General features: G+C 45.1%; 1 protein-coding gene and 1 pseudogene across 1 annotated transcript; both read right to left on the bottom strand.

Moving 5' to 3' along the window:
- Positions 1 to 9841: 9841 nt before the first annotated feature.
- LOC147985985 (chitinase 4 pseudogene) lies at positions 9842 to 10431 on the bottom strand (annotated as a pseudogene).
- A 5550-nt stretch (positions 10432 to 15981) lies between these two features.
- LOC125533687 (chitinase 5) lies at positions 15982 to 16559 on the bottom strand. The gene has a single exon (XM_048697054.2). The coding sequence runs from the start codon at positions 16479 to 16481 to the stop codon at positions 16218 to 16220; it is 264 nt and encodes an 87-aa protein (XP_048553011.1). The 5' UTR covers positions 16482 to 16559; the 3' UTR covers positions 15982 to 16217.
- Between the last annotated feature and the right edge of the window lie 5941 nt (positions 16560 to 22500).

Below are 22500 nucleotides of genomic sequence, written 5' to 3' on the forward strand. Positions count from 1 at the left end.
TATGGAGACTTTCATTGCTGCCGCCACTCAGATTGCCGATGGCGTCGACCTGGATGAGTTCGTCGAGCCTGCCAGCCCTCCTCCTGTGGAGTGAACAAACTTTTATGCCCCACCTTAATTTTGCCTCGGAATGCCGAGTGGTTTTTGTAACCGTTAAACTCTTTCGGGCTGAATGCCTGAGCACTTTGACCTGTGGTCTGGACCCTTTAGGATTTATCTGAACTCAGTTTATCGTTGAATATCTTTATGAATCCCCCGTCGAATGGAAATAGTTCTTCTTTCGAGACAACTTTTTTGTACTTGTGGCGCGGCTCCGAAGGGGGTGGTAGCAGTCGACCTGCACCTCGTTACTGCAGAGCGGGATGGAGTGCACGTTGTATTTGTAAGGAGGAGGTGGTCGTCGATCTGCAGCTTGTTACTGCAGAGCGGGATGTGTTTCATACTTAGGCGAGTACCTGACCGCAGCTAAGTCTTCAACCAAGAAAACTTAGGCAAGTACCGGACTTCAGCTAAGCCCCCGAGTGGGAGGACTGCTCTCCACTCGGTAGGATTTTTCAAACATAGGCGAGTGCCTGACTGCAGCTAAGTCCTCAAGCGAGAGAACTTAGGCGAGTACTGGACTGCAGCTAAGCCTCCGAGTGGGAGGGCTGCTCTCCACTCGGTAGGATTTTTTGTTTTTCAAACTTAGGCGAGTGCCTGACTGCAGCTGAGTCCTCAAGAGAGAGAACTTAGGTGAGTACTGGACTGCAGCTAAGCCCCCGAGTGGGAGGGATGCTCTCCACTCGGTAGGATTTTTTCAAACTTAGGCGAGTGCCTGACTGCAGCTAAGTCCTCAAGAGAGAGAACTTAGCCGAGTACTGGACTGCAGCTAAGCCCCCGAGTGGGAGGGCTGCTCTCCACTCGGTAGGATTTTTTCAAACTTAGGCGAGTGCCTGACTGCAGCTAAGTCCTCAAGCGAGAGAACTTAGGCGAGTACTGGAATGCAGCTAAGCCCCCGAGTGGGAGGGCTGCTCTCCACTCGGTAGGATTTTTTCAAACTTAGGCGAGTGCCTGACTGCAGCTAAGTCCTCAAGCGAGAGAACTTAGGCGAGTACTGGACTGCAGCTAAGCCCCCGAGTGGGAGGGCTGCTCTCCACTCGGTAGGATTTTTTCAAACTTAGGCGAGTGCCTGACTGCAGCTAAGTCCTCAAGCGAGAGAACTTAGGCGAGTACTGGACTGCAGCTAAGCCCCCGAGTGGGAGGGCTGCTCTCCACTCGGTAGGATTTTTTCAAAATTAGGCGAGTGCCTGACTGCAGCTAAGTCCTCAAGCGAGAGAACTTAGGCGAGTACTGGACTGCAGCTAAGCCTCCGAGTGGGAGGGCTCCTCTCCACTCGGTAGGATTTTTTCAAACTTAGGCGAGTGCCTGACTGCAGCTAAGTCCTCAAGCGAGAGAACTTAGGCGAGTACTGGACTGCAGCTAAGCCCCCGAGTGGGAGGGCTGCTCTCCACTCGGTAGGATTTTTTCAAAATTAGGCGAGTGCCTGACTGCAGCTAAGTCCTCAAGAGAGAGAACTTAGGCGAGTACTGGACTGCAGCTAAGCCCCCGAGTGGGAGGGCTGCTCTCCACTCGGTAGGATTTTTTCAAACTTAGGCGAGTGCCTGACTGCAGCTAAGTCCTCAAGCGAGAGAACTTAGGCGAGTACTGGACTGCAGCTAAGCCCCCGAGTGGGAGGGCTGCTCTCCACTCGGTAGGATTTTTTCAAACTTAGGCGAGTGCCTGACTGCAGCTAAATCCTCAAGCGAGAGAACTTAGGCGAGTACTAGACTGCAGCTAAGCCCCCGAGTGGGAGGGATGCTCTCCACTCGGTAGGATTTTTTCAAACTTAGGCGAGTGCCTGACTGCAGCTAAGTCCTCAAGAGAGAGAACTTAGGCGAGTACTGGACTGCAGCTAAGCCCCCGAGTGGGAGGGCTGCTCTCCACTCGGTAGGATTTTTTCAAACTTAGGCGAGTGCCTGACTGCAGCTAAGTCCTCAAGCGAGAGAACTTAGGCGAGTACTGGACTGCAGCTAAGCCCCCGAGTGGGAGGGCTGCTCTCCACTCGGTAGGATTTTTTCAAACTTAGGCGCGTGCCTGACTGCAGCTAAGTCCTCAAGCGAGAGAACTTAGGCGAGTACTAGACTGCAGCTAAGCCCCCGAGTGGGAGGGATGCTCTCCACTCGGTAGGATTTTTCAAACTTAGGCAAGTGCCTGACTGCAGCTAAGTCCTCAAGCGAGAGAACTTAGGCGAGTACTGGACTGCAGCTAAGCCCCCGAGTGGGAGGGCTGCTCTCCACTCGGTAGGATTTTTTCAAACTTAGGCGAGTGCCTGACTGCAGCTAAGTCCTCAAGCGAGAGAACTTAGGCGAGTACTGGACTGCAGCTAAGCCCCCCAGTGGGAGGGCTGCTCTCCACTCGGTAGGATTTTTTTTTCAAACTTAGGCGAAACGGATTCGCAGCTAAGACTACGAGTGGGAGGCTGGCTCGCCACTCGGTAGGAAATCGTTTTTATAAACTTAGGTGAAGCGGATTCGCAGCTAAGCCACCCAGTGGGGGATTTCTTACGTAAACAAAAACAATAATAATCACTGGGAAAATTATAATGCTCTTGTCTTTGATAAATAAACTACAGGAGTTTTTTCTTATTACATCTTATCTGAATGATAACTCAAGTATAAAAGGGGCGGAGTAGCTCCGCATTCCAGGCTCGTGGCTCATCAATCTGGCGATCGACATTATAGAGGTGGTATGCTCCATTGTGGAGGACTCTGGTGACTATGAAGGGGCCTTCCCAAGTAGGAGCGATCTTGTGTGGTTTCTGCTGATCCACTCGGAGGACTAAGTCTCCTTGGAAGGCTCGGCTCTTCACGTTTCTGGCATGGAATCGACGCAAGTCTTGCTGATAGATGGTCGATCGAATCAAGGCCATTTCTCTTTCTTCTTCTAGGAGGTCGACTACGTCCTGCCAGGCTTGTTCTTCTTCATCTTCATAGTAGAGCTCGACTCGGGGAGCGCTGTGAAGCAGGTCACTCGGTAAGACTACCTCGGCTCCGTAGACCAAAAAGAATGGGGTTCTTCTGGTCGATCGATTCGGGGTTGTTCTTAATCCCCAAAGGACTAATGGAAGCTCGTCGACCCATGCACCTGTTGCATGCTTGAGATCGCGCATCAATCGGGGTTTCAGTCCTTTGAGAATCAGGCCGTTCGCCCTTTCTGCTTGCCCATTCGACTGGGGGTGAGCGACCGAAGCATAGTCGACTCGAGTGCCCTGAGAGGCGCAAAAGGCCCTGAATTTGTCGGAATCGAAGTTTGACCCGTTGTCGGTGATGATGCTGTGTGGAACTCCATATCTGAATATCAACTCTCTGATGAAACTGATAGCGGTGCACACATCAAGATTCTTGATAGGCTTGGCTTCAATCCATTTGGTGAACTTGTCGACTGCTACCAGCACATGAGTGAAGCCGCTCCTGCCTGTTCTCAGTGGTCCAACCATGTCCAGCCCCCAAACAGCGAAGGGCCAGACGAGTGGAATGGTTTTCAGGGCTGATGCGGGCTTGTGCGGCATATTGGAGTAATACTGACATCCTTCACATTTGTCGACTATCTCTTTTGCCATCTCATTGGCTCTTGGCCAGTAGAACCCCGCTCAGTATGCTTTAGCCACAATGGTCCGAGAGGACGCATGATGACCACAGGTCCCCGAGTGGATATCGTTAAGGATCATCTCACCTTCTTCTGGTGTAATACACTTCTGGCCGACCCCAGTCGCGCTTTCTCTATATAACTGTCGCTTTATGACTGTAAAGGCCTTGGATCGACAGACGATCTATCGAGCCTCTTCTTCGTCTTCTGGGAGTTCTTTCCTTAGGATGTACGCGATGTATGGTTCTGTCCAGACGGGAGTGATAACCAAGACTTCCATGATCAGGTCGACCACAGCTGGAACTTCAACTTCAGTCGGATCCGTGGCGCTTTTTGGCTGCGGGGCCTCTTCAGTGAAGGGATCCTCCTGGACTGATGGTGTGTGGATGTGTTCCAAAAACACATTGCTGGGAATGGCTTCTCTTTTGGAACCTATTTTTGCCAGATCATCAGCTGCTTGATTTTTCAGTCGGGGTATGTGATGAAGCTCTAACCCCTCGAATTTCTTCTCAAGCTTTCTCACTGCATTGCAATAACCAGTCATGGATGGACTTCTGACGTCCCATTCCTTCATCACTTGATTAACCACCAAATCTGAGTCGCCATAGACCATGAGACGACGGACGCCGAGTGAAATGGCCATTAGCAACCCATATAAAAGTGCTTCGTATTCTGCCTCGTTGTTAGAGGAATCAAAGTGGATTTGAAGAACATATCTGAGTTTATCTCCTCTGGGGGAGACCAACACCACTCCGGTGCCGGAACCATTTAGCATCTTGGAACCGTCGAAGAACATGGTCCAATGCTCCGAGTGAACCTGAGTCGGCAGTTGCTGTTCAATCCACTCGACGACAAAATCCGCGATTGCCTGGGACTTGATAGCTTTCTTTGCCTCAAACTTGATATCTAGAGGAAGGAGTTCAATCGCCCATTTTGCCACTCGACCAGTTGCGTCCCTGTTATGCAAGATCTCTGACAACGGAGCGTCGCTGACGACTGTAATGGAATGATCAGAGAAGTAGTGGGCAACTTTCTTTGTGGTCATATAAATCCTATATACGAGCTTTTGATAATGAGGATATCTTTGCTTCGATGGGGTCAAGACTTCGGAAATATAATACACTGGGCGCTGAACTTTGAAGATTTTCCCTTCTTCTTCCCGCTCGACCGTAAGTACCGTACTGACGACTTGTCCTGTGGCTGCAATGTAAAGCAGCAAAGGCTCCTTGCTGATTGGGGCAGCAAGCACCGGCTGGGTGGAGAGCAGAGCTTTGAGCTCTGCGAACACTGCGTCAGCTTCAGGAGTCCACTCGAACTTGTCAGACTTCTTCATCAATCGGTAAAGAGGCAATGCCTTTTCACCGAGATGAGATATGAATCGACTTAGGACGGCCAAGCAACCAGTAAGATTCTGAACATCGTGCACTCGCACAGGACTTTTCATTCGGGGTATAGTACCGATTTTTTCTGGATTGGCGTCGATTCTCCGTTCGGAAACGAGAAAACCGAGTAACTTTCCGCCAGGAACCCCGAATGTGCATTTTGATGGATTAAGCTTGATATCAAACCTTCTGAGGTTGGCAAAGGTTTCAGCAAGGTCAGTCAGCAGGTCGGAACCCTTCCGTGACTTGACCACAATATCATCCATGTACGCCTCCACATTCCGACTGATTTGGGTGAGCAAACACTTCTGAATCATCCTCATGAATGTGGCTCCAGCATTCTTGAGGCCGAATGGCATGGTAACATAACAAAAGCACCTGAATGGAGTGATGAAAGCTGTTTTGATCTCGTCAGGCCCATACAGACGGATCTGATGGTACCCGGAATAGGCATCTAAAAAAGACAGTTGCTCACATCCCGCAGTCGAGTCGACTATCTGGTCGATGCGGGGGAGAGGAAAATGATCTTTCGGGCAGGCCCGATTGATATGTTTAAATTCAATGCACATGCGAAGTGACTTGTCCTTCTTGGGGACCATGACAACATTGGCGAGCCACTCGGAGTGGTAGATTTCTCGGATGAACTCTGCCGCTAAGAGCCAAGCCACCTCTTCGCCAATGGCCTTTCTCTTCTGGATGGCGGACCGTCGGAGATGTTCCTTGACAGGTTTTACTTTTGAGTCGACTCTTAGGCGGTGCTCAGCCAGCTCCCTGGGAACACCCGGCATGTCAGAGGGCTTCCATGCGAAAATGTCCCAGTTCTCACGGAGGAACTGGATGAGCGCTTCTTCCTATTTGGAGTCGAGTGTTGTCGAGATATGAGTTGGAGCAGCGCTGGGGTCGGTCGGGTGGATGTGAGTTGTCTTCATATCGCCAGTCGACTGAAAAGCTGACTCTGTAGCGGGCTTCTTGGCTCGCAACAAATCACTCGGGTCTGCAGTCTTCTGGTATTCCTGCAACTCCACCACTACCATCTGAGCATCAGCGATCTTCGAACCTTTCTGAAAACATTCTTCCGCTTTCTTCCGATTGCCCGTAATAGCGATCACACCTTTAGGGCCAGGCATCTTCAATTTGAGGTACACGTAACATGGTCGGGCCATGAAGCGTGCATAAGCCGGCCTCCCCAAAATAGCGTGGTAGGCACTCTGGAAGTCTACAACTTCGAATGTCAACTTTTCTTTGCGGTAATTTTTGGAATCACCGAAAACCACATCAAGAGCAATCTGGCCGAGTGATTCAGCCTTCTTCCCAGGAATGACTCCATGGAAACTCATGTTGCTGGCACTGAGTCTGGACATCGGAATGCCCATCCCTTTCAACGTCTCAGCATACAATATGTTCAAACCACTGCCACCATCCATCAGGACTTTCGTCAGTCGAGTGCCTTCAACAACTGGGTCGACCACCAAAGCTTGCCTCCCAGGGGTGGCGATGTGCGTTGGGTGGTCGGACTGGTCGAATGTTATGGCAGTCTGAGACCATTTCAGGTAACTAGGTGTCGCCGGAGCGACCATATTCACCTCTCGGTTAATAACTTTCAGTCGACTTTTGCTTTCAACATCGGCAAAAATCATCAGAGTGGAATTGACCTGAGGGTATCCGTCGTCACTGTCTTCTTTGTCCTCGACCTTGTCCGACTCCTTTTCCTTACCTTTAGGCTGCTTGCCCTAGAACTGCTGGATCAAGAGTCGACACTGTCGAGTGGTATGTTTCGGGTAAATGAAATTACCCTCTTAATCTTTCTTTGTGTGGACGAGACATGGTAAGTCCAACACATCATTTCCGTCCTGGTCTTTAACCTTTTTGGGGTTCCAAGGTCCTTTAGGTTTCCCTTTAAACTTTCCTTGGGTTAAAGCCAAGGCTTCCCTGGGAGCCGCTGGCTCGGTTTTTCGCTTCTATTTCCAATTGGAATTTCCTCCGGTTTCTTCGGCGACTGACTTGAGCTTGCCACTCCTGAGTCGATCATCATCTTCACCATTAGCGTACTTGGTGGCAATCTCCATCATCCGATTCAGGGACATATCTCCGGTTCGACCGAATTTCAAATTCAGTTCTCTGTACTTGACGCCTTCCTTGAAGGCACAAACTGCTTGGTGGTCAGGCACATTCTCCACCGAGTGATGTAACGTGATCCACCTCTGGATGTAATCCCTCAAAGTTTCATTCGGCTTCTGCACGCAAGACCGCAGTTCCGTCAACCCTGCCGGTCGCTTGCATGTGCCTTCAAATGTGGTGACGAACACTCGGGAGAGATCTTCCCAAGTGTAAATGCTGCTAGGCGCTAACTGGTTCAGCCACGCTTTGGCCGAGCCCTCCAACATGAGAGGCAGGTGCTTCATGGCCACTTCATCATTACCGTCGCCAATCTGGACGGCCACTCGGTAGTCCTCAAGCCAAGTATCGGGCTTGGACTCGCCAGTGAACTTACTGACTCCAGTCGCCAACCTGAAGTTGGGAGGAATCACAGCGGCCCTGATGGCTCTACTAAAGCACTCTGGCCCCGAAACATGTACTCTGCTGCTGGTAGGTGCATCTCTGTCGTGACCTTCTCGGTGAGCCCTGTTCCTGTCGACCAAACCTTGGACGAGAATGGATCTCGCATCAAAGCCTGGCCCTCTGGGGTCGACTGGAATCCTTCGCCCACCACTATGAGGGTGCCTGTCATCCTGCTGGCGAGGCACATACGACCCGCTCCTCTGGGAAGGCGTGGGCACTCGACGTCGACCGTCACGATCGACTCGGTGATCATACTGCTCATGGTTCCCATACTGGTCACGCCGGTCTCCACGTCCCTCACGCCTCGGGGGCGATCTCGGGCTGTGAGCCGACTGGACTGTGTCCGCGGCAACGGATCTGCTGTGAATCCTGTTCTGCGACTGAGAAACAGCGGAATTCTGGTCTCCTGCTGCCCGCAGTAACGCTCTGATCTGCAGCAAGCCTCTGCCAGCCTCCGACTGGAAAGGCTGAATCGACTCCGCTATACGGGCCGCAGCTGCTAAATTCTGAATCGGAGTTCGATATACCTGCGGGGGCGGGAAGAGCTGACGTCGACTGGATTCGGGAACCCGTTGTCGCGCACGCTCGTCAGTGCTCGCTGGAGGTTCTCCAGTCGAGTGCGCTCGGCCAAGTTTGCCAGGCGCGCGTCTTCCAAGGCGCGAGCCTCGGGGGTTTCTCCAACGATAGGAGTGTGCAGTGCATCCACGTTCCGGTGGCGAAATTCTTCTCTCTGCAGCGACGTGAGAGGCTCGGGAAGATACTCCTCATGGGGACGCGATGGGTCGCCTCCACCTGCGCCTCCGTCGGTGCGGGGAAAACCGGGAGGACTGGGCGGTCCATCGACCATCAGAACCTTCACCGCCGGATCGCTGCTGTCGCACTCGGATGCGGTCTCTGCGGAGCCAGTTGACAGGTCGAACAGTCCGTAGAGGGATTCGTCGGGCTCGATCGCCGCGACTTGAGGGGTGACCACTGACGTGCCACCGCGTGTCTCACCCACCGCTAAAGTCTCGACCGACCGGAGCGCTTGCGCCGGCGGGAGATGGGGAGGGAGGACAACACAGGAGCCGACCGGTAGGGGGTCGACGGTTGCCGCAGGAGAACGCGCGGACGCACGCGCTAAAGTGCGTTGCCCCGCGAACAGGGAGTGCGTCCACGTCGAGCAGAGCCTCCTGGAGCCAAGCAGAGTCGTCGACGATGAACGTGAGCGCACCGAGACGGATCTCGCGGCCCTCCACCAAAACTCCGCCGAAAACCATGATGATTCAGGTCGGAAAAGGTCGCAACTCCTCCAACAAACGCTAAAACACCTGCCCCACGATGGGCGCCAACTGTCGCGGTTCCAAGTCTGACAGTAGTGTAGGGGGGTAAGTATGGAGAGGCAAGATCTTAGCTATGGAGAAGTTGTAAGAACGCAAGTTTTACGAGTTCAGGCCCTTCTCGGAGGAAGTAATAGCCCTACGTCTCGGAGCCCGGAGGCGGTCGACTAGATTATGAGAGTATGAATTATAGGGGTGCGAACCCTTTACACTGAGGAGGGGGGTGGCTTATATAGAGTCCGCCAGACCCCTCCGGCCCTCAGTTATGCAGGGTTTTAAGTACATTAAGGTTGGGCGTTACTGGTAACGCCCCTAATAAAGTGCTATGATGACCATAAAAGCTACTTAATGACCGACCGTTAGCGTGCGGAGTGACTTTAGGTCTCCTGGCCGTCGGGTGGTTGGATCTTGGTCGAGTGGTTGCTTCTTGATCGAGTGTCTTCGAGTCCGTCGAGTGAAACACCGCCAAGTCGATTGAAATGTGATTTCTTCTGGAGGTGTCTTTGGGTAGGTCAGTTTGGACAGGTCTATGACCCTACCCTAGATACATAGCTTCATCACTGCGTGCTCTCTCTCTCTCTCTCTCTATCTATCTATCTATCTATCTATCTATCTATCTCTCTCGATTTATTTCAAATTCATTTTTTGATGAAAATGATCCAAATATATTATCAATGTTCACCGAAAGTACAAAGCACCTCAAACATAATAAAAATTACATTGAGATTCTGAACTCCCCAACAACCACTGCCAGTGTTAGAACGAGCCACTGATGCGCTGTTGTCGCTGCTGCCCTGCTGGAGCCGACTACATTCATTTTTAGAGTAGTTGATATTACCTTCATATCAAAGTACAAGACGTTTTTGTAGGCTAGGCGGTAGTAAATACCAAGTGCAATTTATGATGGATGCAAAATGATAATTCGGTAAAACATTTTTGATTCAAATATATCGAACAACCGTTGTTGTCCGTGGCTTATTTCCTTCTCAACAACACTACTCTGGCCATCTACGAGGTACTCACTCGGTACGTATTAGCCATATCCATTACACGGCAGCGTTGCTTTACTTAGCTCCCAGCAATTCACTTACTTAGCTTTATTCTATTAGGATCGGAGGACCATCACATTTCAGGCCTGGGAGTTGAGGCGGGTGTACCCACGTCACCTATGGGGTGCGCTCGCTCCCCACGGGCTTGCCGCCGGACGCCTCCGCAGCTGCGGCGCCACTGCTCGCCACCGTGCACGGGCCCGACTGGCACCCGGAGCCGCAGTAGTCCGGGCCCGTGCCGCAGTAACCCCACTGGCTGCAGCACATGCCCGCCGGGCAGTTGCAGTTCTGCGCGACCGCCGGACCAGCGGCGGACAGGAGGAGCACTGCCAGCCCGAAGGCCAGGAATGTCGCAGTGAGCGGCATCGCTAGCTTTGCCATCTGTGCTTGATAAGTGGCCGGGTAACTGGTTAAGATTCTGCTGTTGGTGTGGCGCAGCTATTTGAGATGGAGAAGTTCCGCCTGGGGTGGTGGTTTATATAGGAGAGTTCGATAGCAGAAAAGGAAATATGATGGGCAGGCGTGATGATGAGATTACGCTTGGACGTTACACATATGCAAAGGATGACGTGCATCTTATCTCGGTTTGTTAGCCATATATGGGCACAACTGCAGCGGCCACGCACGGCCAACAGTGATGACGTCCCCGGTCCGGAACGGTGGCTGCTGACCGGGCTATCTAATGATGAAATGATAAGTATCTCAATTTTTTATAGGAAAAGACATGCAATTGAAAGCATAGCATAGAAATTTTTCATTGAATCTAGGCTAATATTTTTGTTTTAAAATGTGATTGATTGATTCTTATCCTATTATGGAACAGGAATCCACGCAAATGACCAATGGTGGCCAGGCTCCAGTGAGCTTGTTTAAAAAAAACATGTTTCCATAGCGCAAAAGAAACTGGCAAAATTTGTAAATACAGAAATACAAGTTTAACACATCCGAGAAAAGTTTCATAACATTATACTTTGACACGTGGCCTACCAAAACAAGGCAAATATGTATTTTCAAAATGGGCCGACTTTTCGTTTTGTTGGGCCACAATTTTGTCTTTTTTGTACAGCATACATCACAATATTTTCAAACGATTTTTTACACATTTGTGCAGAAAACACATAAGTTTCCACGGAAAGAAACAATTTTTTGAAACATTTAAATATGATTTTTGTTTTTCTTTTTTGAAAAAGGGGCTCGATGGACATCCCCGAGTGGTGTTTCTTAAATATCTTCAAGCTGTTGCGATCCCCCTTAGTCTTCCGGGTAATAAAATATTTCCCGACAAAACATTCTTTGGGTCACAAACATTTGTCATCTTGTTTAAGCTACTCACCATTGTGGAACAATAATACTCTAATATTTATTTTGGATATCACACAATTTTCTTTTAAGAATTGAGCGTGAGCTCGTCCAACATAAGAACTCACTTAACATAAGCTTCACAACCTCGAATTTTATGAAATGGAAATAGTGACTTTTCTCGTTCCATGTCTCGTATCGTGTCCTATTCAGAGATTTAGATGATACCCTCCATAGTGTGGAAGCCAGTATTTTGCTTTATTTAGAGCATGACCCAAAATGATAAGTCATCGATAAAACCATTTGCAATAAGGTTCAATTAGATGACAAGTCATCAATAAAACCATCTGCAATAAGGTTCAATTGGGTCAACCAGACAGACCATTTTTTTGAGGCGTTCTCAGAAGCATGAGCTGCGAAACTATTCTGAAACTTTTACATATCACTAAACTCCTAACTCAAATACATGGATTGGTGGATCCATGTGTAGGTCATAGCAACTTGATTTCAACATGTTGATTATATACTTTATTACATATTTCTTTAAACTTTTCAGACATATGGGATGTCATATGTTGTCTGAATGACCAAGGGGGTCTCGGACTGGAAGATCTTGAGATTAAGAGTTTTTGTTGCACAAATGGCTTTACGTTACTCACCTAGGACGGTGTATGGAAATAATTGCTCCGAAATGAATACCTACATTCTAAAACCCTTTCTGAAGTTTAGGCAAAGCCAAATGATTCTCATTTTTTGGAAATGTCTCATGGGGGTTAAAAGTTGGTTTTTCGTCTACGAACCTTTATGGCAGGCAATGGTTTATAGGCTTTGAGAACACCCATGGCCGGGGATATGCCACCAGTTATGCGGTGCCCATGGCATTATCATATTGCCCAACGAAAAGACATGTCTGTTGCCTCGAGAACACTACTTGAAATCTACATTTTACCTAGGGTCGTAACCGCTAAATATTCCTTTTCGACGACCTATAATTGGTGAGAAATGGACCCAGTTGGTACGTCTTGTTGTTGGGGAACGTAGCATGCAATTTCAAAAATTTCCTACAATCACGCAAGATCTATCTAGCAGATGCATAGCAAGGAGAGGGGGAGAGTGCGTCCATGTACCCTCGTAGACCGAAAGCGAAAGCGTTAACTTAACGCGGTTGATGTAGTCGAACTTCTTCGCGGTCCAACCGATCAAGTACTGAACGTACGACACCTCCGAGTTCAGCACACATTCAACTTGATGACGTCCCTCGAACTCCTAATCCAGCAAAGTGTCGATGGAGAGTTTCGTCAACACGACGGCATGGTGACGGTGATGGTGATGTGATCCGCGCAGGGCTTTGCCTAAGCACTACGACAATATGACCAGAGAAGTAGACTGTGGAGGGGGGCACCGCACACGGCTAAGAAACAACTGTTGTGCTTTGGGGTGCCCCCTACCCCCGTATATAAAGGAGGAGAGGGAGGAGGCCGGCCACAGGGGGCGCGCCATGGCGGGGGAACCGACTAGGACTCCTAGTCCAAGTCGCCCCCACCCTTCCTTCTTTCGGAGGGGGAAAGGGGGAAGGAGAGGGAGAGGGGGAAGGAAAGGGGGCCGCGCCCCCTTCCCCTTGTCCAATTCGGACAGCCCATGGGAGGGGCGCGCGCCACCCCTTGCAGGCTCCCCTCTCTCTTCCCTATGGCCCATGTAGGCCCATTATTTCCCCGGGGGTTCCGGTAACCTCTCGGTACTACAAAAAATAGCAGAAACAATACGGAACCATTCCGGTGTCCGAATACCATCGTCCAATATATCAATCTTTACCTCTCGACCATTTCGAGACTCCTCATCATGTCTGTGATCTCAATCGTGACTCCGAACAATCTTCGGATACCAAAACACATAACTCATAATACAAATCGTCATCGAACGTTAAGCGTGCGAACCCTACGGGTTCGAGAACTATGTAGACATGACTGAGACACATCTCCGATCAATAACGAATAGCAGAACCTGGATGCTCATATTGGTTCCTACATATTCCATGAAGATCTTTATCTGTCAAAATGTAATGACAATATATGTTATTCCCTTTGTCATCAATATGTTACTTGCCCGAGATTCGATCGTCGGTATCTTCATATCTAGTTCAATCTTGTTACCAGCAAGTATGTTTACTCGTTCAGTAATGCATCATCCCGCAACTAACTCATTAGTCACATTGCTTGCAAGGCTTATCGTGATGTGCATTGCCGAGAGGGCCCAGAGATACCTCTCCGATACTCGAAGTGACAAATCCTAATCTTGATCTATGCCAACCCAACAAACACCTTCGGAGACACCTGTAGAGCATCTTTATAATCACCCAGTTACATTGTGATGTTTGATAGCACACAAGGTGTTCCTCCGGTATTCGGGAGTTGCATAATCTCATAGTCAAAGGAATATGTATAAGTCATGAAGAAAGCGATAGCAAGAAAACTTAACGATCATTATGCTAATCTAACAGATGTGTCTTGTCCATCACATCATTCTCCTAATGATGTGACCTCTTTCATTAAATGACAACACATGCCCATGGTCAGGAAACTTAACCATCTTTGATTAATGAGCTAGTCAAGTAGAGGCATACTAGGAACACTTTGTTTTGTCTATGTATTCACACATGTATCAAGTTTTCGGTTAATACAATTCTAGCATGAATAATAAACATTTATCATGATATAAAAATATATAAATAACAACTTTATTATTGCCTCTAGGGCATAATTCCTTCACTTGTTACAAGGTTGATGATGGTTAATCTAACAAATGAACCAGACACATTCTATTGAAAATTCACACCTTCAGGTGTCTTCACAGTCAAATCTATATATGAATATGTTTGAAAACTGGTTAGTAAGGGCTCACCCAAAATTGAAGTCTCAAATCCATATAGGAGTTTGTGCTTTACTTTGGGATATTTGAAACTCTCGTAATGGTTATATTCTTAACTTTAGGAAAGTTCCAAATTTCTAGTGAGTCATTTTTTAGGCTTGTCAACTGGATTCATATGTGGTCCTTACTTCATAAGGAGGACAAGCGGGCGCCCACAGTCTTTGGTTGCAACCGATGAAAGATGGTCTCTTGAGATTTATTCACCCATTTGGTTGTGGACCCACTAGTACGATTTGTGATGCATAAGGCTCATATTCGTACTTTTTATTTTTGCCATTTGGGCAGCCATTTGTGGAATTAATCTGTTGAACTATTTTGAACTGTTGGATGGCATGAATTTTGCGGTGATTATTAAAAGTTTGTGTGCATCATTCGATGCAGAGACTGAGGGCAGTCCCCTCTTTTTCTAAAAAAAGGTAGCCATATTCATATCTATTAAGTTCGCCTATAAAAATATGAAAAATTGAAAACCTCTTTGATTGGTCATGCTCAGTGGACCACATACATAACCTATAAGTTCCAATATCTAGATCGAAGTGAAAAGTGCCTTCTTCATCTTCAAGCTTCGCACATCTCAAGTGGTTGAAAATGAAATGACTCTAGAAGGCCATCATCATGTAGCTTCTACCCGCACTTATGTGAATTAAATGACTATCAAAAATAGTTTGGGTTCAAATCATTAGAGCATCTCCAACAGTGGCAGTGGTCCCTGACTTTTTACATCACTTTGCACCAAAACTTGCTCCAACAGTGTTCAAAACTTGTCATGGTCTTCAACGGGTGTGGTCCCATTTTTGGGCAGCCCTCAGAAACAACCCCAAATGATGTATTTACATCACATGCAGCTGTCCTAAAAGTTTACATCACGGGGGCCATGCAGAACCACAACAAAACGACTGTTTTACATCACTTTGTGCCAAAAACGTTCCTCCAACAACTGTATACCATAAAAAGAGTGACATGAGGTATATTAGGGCATCAATTTCAGGGCAGATGTTGGAGATGAAAATTTTCTAATGTCTTAAAAGTCACTTCTTGTGCCCTAAATTTTTCCCCAACTGCTTTTCAGTGCTTTATTATAGGGCAGCTATTGAAGATGCTTTTAAGTCGGAACCTTCTATGTTGATGTTGTAGGCCGACTCGCCTATAAAAGGAAATAATCAATCCTTTTGTGAGGTAACTGATTCTCTTTTCAGGTTCGGCGATCAAAAAATAATAGCTTTGAGCCATTGGATCGGAAATGAACTGATGGATCATTTTTTTTCTTCTTCCTCCAACCGTCTTATTTTCTGGCTTCATTCCCCATAGCACATGATCTCTCTCCCCGGTCCGATTTTTCCCCTACCTCTCAGATCTGGTGAGGTCCTTATCAAACCCTCATGGGTCACGTCGCGGCCTCGCCTTTGCCGGTAATGTCGTGCCCATCCGGGCCGCTCTCACCTTGGCCTCCTAGCACTGCGTGCTCTCTCTCTCTCTCAATTTATTTCAAATTCATTTTTTTGATGAAAATGATCCAGATATATTATCAATGTTCGCCGAAAGTATAAAGCACCTCAAACATAATAAAAATTACATTGAGATTCTGAGACCCCCGAACAACCACTGCCGGTGTTAGAACGAGTCACTGACGCGTTGTTGTCACCGCTGCCCTACTGGAGCCGACTACATTCATTTTTATAGTTGATATTACCTTCACATCAAAATACAAGACGTTTTTGTAGGCTAGGCGGTAGCAAATACCAAGTGCAATTTATGATGGATGCAAAATGATAATTCGGTAAAACATTTTTATTCAAATATATCGAACAACCGTTGTTGTCCGTGGCTTATTTCCTTCTCAACAACACTGCTCTGGCCATCTACGAGGTACTCACTCGGTACGTATTAGCCATATCCATTACACGGCAGCGTTGCTTTACTTAGCTCCCAGTAAAATTCACTTACTTAGCTTTATTCTATTATAAGCTCGGACTATCATCACATTCCAGGCCTGGGAGTTGAGGCAGGTACACCCGCGTCGCTTATGGGGTGCGGTTGCTCCCCACGGGCTTGCCGCCGGACGCCTCCGCAGCTGCGGCACCACTGCTCGCCACCGTGCACGGGCCCGACTGGCACCCGGCGCCGCAGTAGTCCGGGCCCGTGCCGCAGTAACCCCACTGGCTGCAGCACATGCCCGCCGGGCAGTTGCAGTTCTGCGCGACCGCCGGACCGGCGGCGGACAGGAGGAGCACTGCCAGCCCGAAGGCCAGGAATGTCGCAGTGAGCGGCATCGCTAGCTTTGCCATCTGTGCTTGATAAGTGGCCGGGTAACTGGTTAAGGTTCTGCTGTTGGTGTGGCGCAGCTATTTGAGATGGAGAAGTTCCGCCTGGGGTGGTGGTTTATATAGGAGAGTTCGATAGCAGAAAAGGAAATATGAAATTACGCTTGGACGTGATGATGAGATTACGCTTGGACGTTACACATACGCAAATGGTGACGCGCATCTTATCTCAGTTTGTTAGCCATATATAGGCACAACTGCATTGGCCACGCACGGCCAACAGTGATGACGCCCCCGGTCCGGAACGGTGGCTGCTGACCGGGCTATCTAAATGTCTATCTATCAAAGGCCTTTTTCTGGTTCATAGGATAGAAGGTAAAATGATATGTATCTTAATTTCTACAGGGAAAGACATACAATTTGATGTGTAGCATAGGAATCTTTTCATTTAATCTAGACTAATATTCTCTTTTGTAATGTGATGGATTGGTTCTTATCCTACATAGAAATAGGAATCCATTTCTATATAAACCAAAGGGCACTAATAAAATTTTCTATAATTTTTCCCTTTAAAATTCATGTAAAGCAAAGGAGGTCTAAGCTACTGCTGCGTAGCGATCAGCCGATGAACCGAGTGGCAATCTCGGCTATCGTGGGAATGTATCTAGTACCCCACCCTTGTGATGCTATCGATGCACCGGATGTCACAACTAATTTAAATGTTTGATAAAATCTGAAAAAATTATAGGACATTGAGACAACATTAATATATGTTGTCACAAAATTTCATATTAAAATTTGAAACATTACTCGAGAATACAACTGACAAATTTGACATTTGTCCGATAATGGGCTAAATCTAAAGTCCAACTTGTGCTATATGCAATTTAGTGTTGAATCTGTTTTTTTATTTTCCAAGCTATGTTTCAAATTTTGATTTGAATTTTATGAACATACATCAACATTGTCTGAATATGCTAAAAAATTAAATGAATATTTTAAAATGTTCTACACGAGTTTGATGAATCAGTGCACCAGATATTCTCCCTTAGTATCATATGCACATGCGCAAACTCTCTAGTATTAAGGTATAAGCAGCGGGCAAACATGGATGGAACAGCAATCCCACGCACCTAGCCCTCCCCGCCCCCTAGTGTGGTTTTCATCACCTTTTGTCGTTGATTTTTTTTTTGCTTCATGCCAAACCGTGTCTTGTTTTCATTTTCTGTTTCTTTTTTGTTATCGTTTTGGTTGCCATTTTATTTTTAAATATGTGCTTAATTTTCAATCCATGATTTTTTCAAACAATTATACATGAACATTTTATAGAAAAGCATGAACATTTAATTAAATTCATCAATTTTTAAACACATTTTATAAATTCACAAACATTTCTAAAAATACAATTTCATAAAAAGCATTGCATTTCTTCAAATCTATTGAATGAAACGGAATTCCTTTATAAAAAACAGTGCAAAACCAATAATAGACCAGATGAGAATCTGTCAAATAAAAATAGCAAGGTATCTAACTAATAAAAAATAATGGATCAGACCAGTGATTCAGAACTATAGCTACTAACCGAGATATCTAAGGGCAATTCCAACAGGAGACGCTTATAGAGAAAAAATAAATTTTACTAAATTAGAAACATCTAAGCGATTTACCTTCCAGCGCTAGACGCTAACTACCGGTGCTAATTGATCGTTCATTCGACGCCAGGATTTTGGGGCTCAACTACCAATCGACGAGGAAATTGCTAGGAAATTGATCCTGGTTCCTCTTCTAGCGTATCCCGTTGGAGATGCTAACTATCTTGTCTATTCCATTGTAGCGATATAGCGATAAACCGAATGCCAGCTTCGGTATCGTACAAGCAGGAGCAAATTTCCAACGATGTGCCATCGCACACCCGCACTGGCTGTTGTCAACCCCCATGGCTGTTTGGGATGCATTGGGCGCGCGACATCCACCCTAGTCTCCTCTAGGCACAAAACTCAGTATGCTTTAGATTTTTTTTTGAGACAAAGTATGCTTTAGATACGCTTCGCACAAGCGCCCGACCCTACTGGACCAGCCCATCACAGCCAGCGGCCCATGCAACGAACAACGCACTGTAGCGAGCCGGTTCATTCTAGTGAACTAGTCATTGTAGCGACTTGTGCACTGTAAGGACCTGGTATACTGTAGCGAAACAATATTTTGCTAATTTTCTAAAACGTGAACATTAATTGACTTTTCTGTATATTTTCAAAATTCCAAACAATTTCAGAAACGTGAACACCTTTGAAAATTCCCCAAGTTGTTTTGAAAATGCGAACATTTTTTGAATTTGAGAAAGGAACTTATTTTGAAATTCCAAAAAATTGGAAACACGGAATTATTTTGAATTTGCGAACAAAAAATAAAAATAATAACATTTTTTGAAATTGTGAACAAATTTTGAAAATGGGACATTTTTTAGGTTACTTAAATGTTGAATTTGTAGTGTTAATCGATCGTAGTCAGATGGGGGTTAGTAGTAACTTAGAGCTATGGAGACAAACTTTGGAGTCAAAAGGTGTTAGGCTTAGTAAAATTAAAACAAGTACATGAGGTGCAATTTTAGTACAAATAGGCACGAGAGGAGATGGTGAGCCTTAATGGCTAGGTGGTATCTTAGAACGGCACCTTTTGATTTTGGGGTCCATGTTGCAGAAGGATGGTGACATTGATGAAGATCTGATCCATCAAAACAAAGACGGGTGAATGAAATGGCGCTAAGTGTTTCATGTTTTCTGTGACAAGCAAGTGCCACAAAAACTAAGACATGTTTCATAGGATGGTGATTCGACCTACAATGTTGTATGACAATGAGTGTTGGCCAAGTAAAGAACGACATGCTCAACAATTAGGTGTAGAGGAAATGCGCATCTTGAGATGGATGTGTGACCACGCCAGAAATGATATGGTTCGGAATGATGATGATATACATAATATAGTTGGGATAGCACCGAAGAAGAGAAATTTGTCCAACATCGTCTAACATGGTTTGGGCATATACAACGTAGCATCCAGAAGATTCAGTGCATAGCGGATGGTTAAAAGCGTGCAGATAATGCCAAGAGAGCTTGGGGTACATCAAACTTAACATGAAAGGAGTCCGTAAAGAGATATCTGAAGAAATAGGACATCGCCAAAAAATTCAACATGGCAAGAATGTGTGGAGGTTAGCTATCCATGTTCCAGAACCATGAATTTGTTTTGACATCTTTTAGGATTGAATTCTAGCCTACCGCCACTTCTTTCGGCTAAAGGCTTTGCTGTAAAACACGATGAAGTTTATGAATATTTAGGAAAACGTGATTTTTTTTACTTTTTGTGAATATTTTTAATACATGAACATTTTTTGAATTTGTAAACACTTTTTGAAAATGTGAATATATTTTTCAATTTTGCAAAAATTTTACATTTTAAAAATTTCTTTAGTAAAGTCACAAACATTTTTGAACAAATGTGAATTATAAAAACAACAAAAAAAGAAAAAGAAAACAAACAAAAATGAAAATCGATTCAAAAACCATCTAAAAAGTTCCCAAAACCGACTAGGAATCTTCCAGAACGTCCCAAAACTGGTTTTGTTTTATATTCCCTCCATCTCAAAATAAGTGTCTCAACTTTGTACTAGTTTTAGTATAAAGTTATATTAAGCTTGAAACATTTATTTTAAGACGAATGGAGTATTTAGCAATAAGCTGGCCTAACACAGTTAGATTGGCCGCCAGCCCTATGCCAGCCAAACAAAGGCAATATGCCGCAGAATGCGTCAGGACTATATCTGGGTCAACGACGGGAGTCGGAATAGTCTCGCCAGAAGCTCTTTTGTTACCCGTGTATTAGTAGGCCAACCCATTTCTAGCGATCTTCCACGCTCCCACGCTCGATCGTTACCGCTCGTGTTTTTTTTTGTCCATTTTTCTTCCTATTATTTTGTCTCACGGGTTTCTTAGGGTTTTACTCTATCTTCTCACCATTTTATTCTGGTTTTTACTGGGTTTTTTTCTTCTTCTTTTGCTCTGTTTTTCCTCGGTTTTATTTTGTTCCTTTCTACATTTTATTGGGTTTTCTTTTCTTTTCGATTTTATTTGTTTTCATTTGATTTTGATTTGATTTCTAGGTTTTTCTTTGTTTTCTTATCGGTGTTTCTTTATTCCGTTTCTTCGGTTTTCACCACTTTGATTTGTTCCTTTTCTTCTTTATGCAACACATGTCTATATTTTTCATACACATTTTTACATTTTACATAAACATCAGACATTTCTGAAATATATGATTAACATTTATTATACACGATCAACATGTTTTCAAATTTATGTTTTTAAATTTATTTTTTAATACATGTTCTACATTTTCCGTATACATCACAAACATTTTTTGTGTACACGTTTAACATTTTTGAAGTAGATGATTATTTTTTAAAAAAATATTTATGTTTGATGACTACCTTTTTCAAACACATTTTGCATTTTTGGTATATATATATATATATATATATATATATATATATATATATATATATAATAAACATTTTTGTGCATGTTTCAAAATTTTGAAACATAGGATTAATTTTTTTGATACGGGATAAGTATGTTCAAAAATTCAGGTTTTTATGTTCAGTTTTATAATACAAGCTCTACATCTTTTGTATGCATCAGTAACAATTTTTTATACATTTTATTTTTTTCAAAATAGATGATTATTATTTTACGAATATTGTCTTTGAAGAGTACTTTATTTCATACACATTATACATTTCTAGTATCTGTCATGATTTTTCAAAAAAAAATTTACAACTTTTGTATTTCTTGATTAACAATTCTTAAATGCATGATTAACTTTTTCCCACATATTGTAAATTTTTGTATACATGAGAAACATTTTTTATACATATTTAACATTTTTGGAATGCCATATTAATATTTTTTAATGTTTACTTTAGTGCATTCTTAAAAATATTATACATATATATAATATTTCGAAGTACATAAAAAAGTGAAGAAAAAGAAAAAACATCTAAAAAAACGAGGTTGTGGCCCTCCCATGAGCTGGCCCAGCCCAGTCTCGCGCTCCCTCGGGTGTGACTGCCACAAGACATGGAAACAACTAATTAACGAGCGCTCCTTCGGGAGTCCCCGAACGATCACTTGCGGGTGGGCTGAGAGCGCGTCACTTGGTGCACTCTCAGCCGTCGCCAACGTGTCACGCTCTGGGCACTTCATCCGAATTTTGTTTTTTTTTACTTTTTTCGTACGCGTTTCCGGCTTTTTATGCTATTTTTTCTAGTTTTTTGACTTTTCGGTTTTTCACCTGTCTTCCTTAAAATTTTCAAAAAGATAATTCCGTGAAAAACGTGTTTTTTTGCTTCCACAAATGGCACGGTTTTTCTTCCTGAAAGTTCTAGTGATTGACTAGAGGGGGGTGAATAGGCGATTTTTAAGAAAGTCTTCAAAACATGGGAGTTTCGAAGACAAACGATAGAAATAAACCTATTACCATGCAGCGGAAGGTAGACTACACTAAGCAAACTATAGTCAAGTATTCAATGAAGTGAAAGCACAACGACTAATGGCACCTAGGCAGTATAGATCAGGTAGGAAGATAGTATGAAGTCGATCAGAACAAGCAGTCACTCAGTGAAGACAAAAGATAATGCAAACAGACAATGACTTCACAAGGACCAACTGTAAATAAAGAGATGGGAAGGATAGAACCAGTGACTCGTTGAAGGCAATGATTTGTTGGACCAGTTCCAGTTGTTGTGACAACTGTACGTCTGGTTAGGGAGGCTAAGATTCAACTCAGAAGACCGTGTCTTCACCTTATTCCCCTTGAGCTAAGGACACCCAGTCCTCGCCCAATCACTCTGGTAAGTCTTCAAGGCAGACTTCCGAACCTTCACAGACTTCGTTCACCGGCAATCCATAATGACTTTTGGATGCTCAGAACGTGACGCCTAACCGGCTGGAGGATTCACAATCCTCAAGTGTAATAAGTCTTCAAATCA

The sequence above is a fragment of the Triticum urartu genome, chromosome 2A (assembly GCF_056163025.1).
Source record: "Triticum urartu cultivar PI428250 chromosome 2A, HENAU_Tu73, whole genome shotgun sequence".
Classification (NCBI taxonomy): Eukaryota; Viridiplantae; Streptophyta; class Magnoliopsida; order Poales; family Poaceae; genus Triticum; species Triticum urartu.

Bases quoted from the DNA above. Each gene is read 5' to 3' on its own strand.
- LOC125533687 (XM_048697054.2), bottom strand. From the start codon at position 16,481: ATGGCAAAGCTAGCGATGCCGCTCACTGCGACATTCCTGGCCTTCGGG.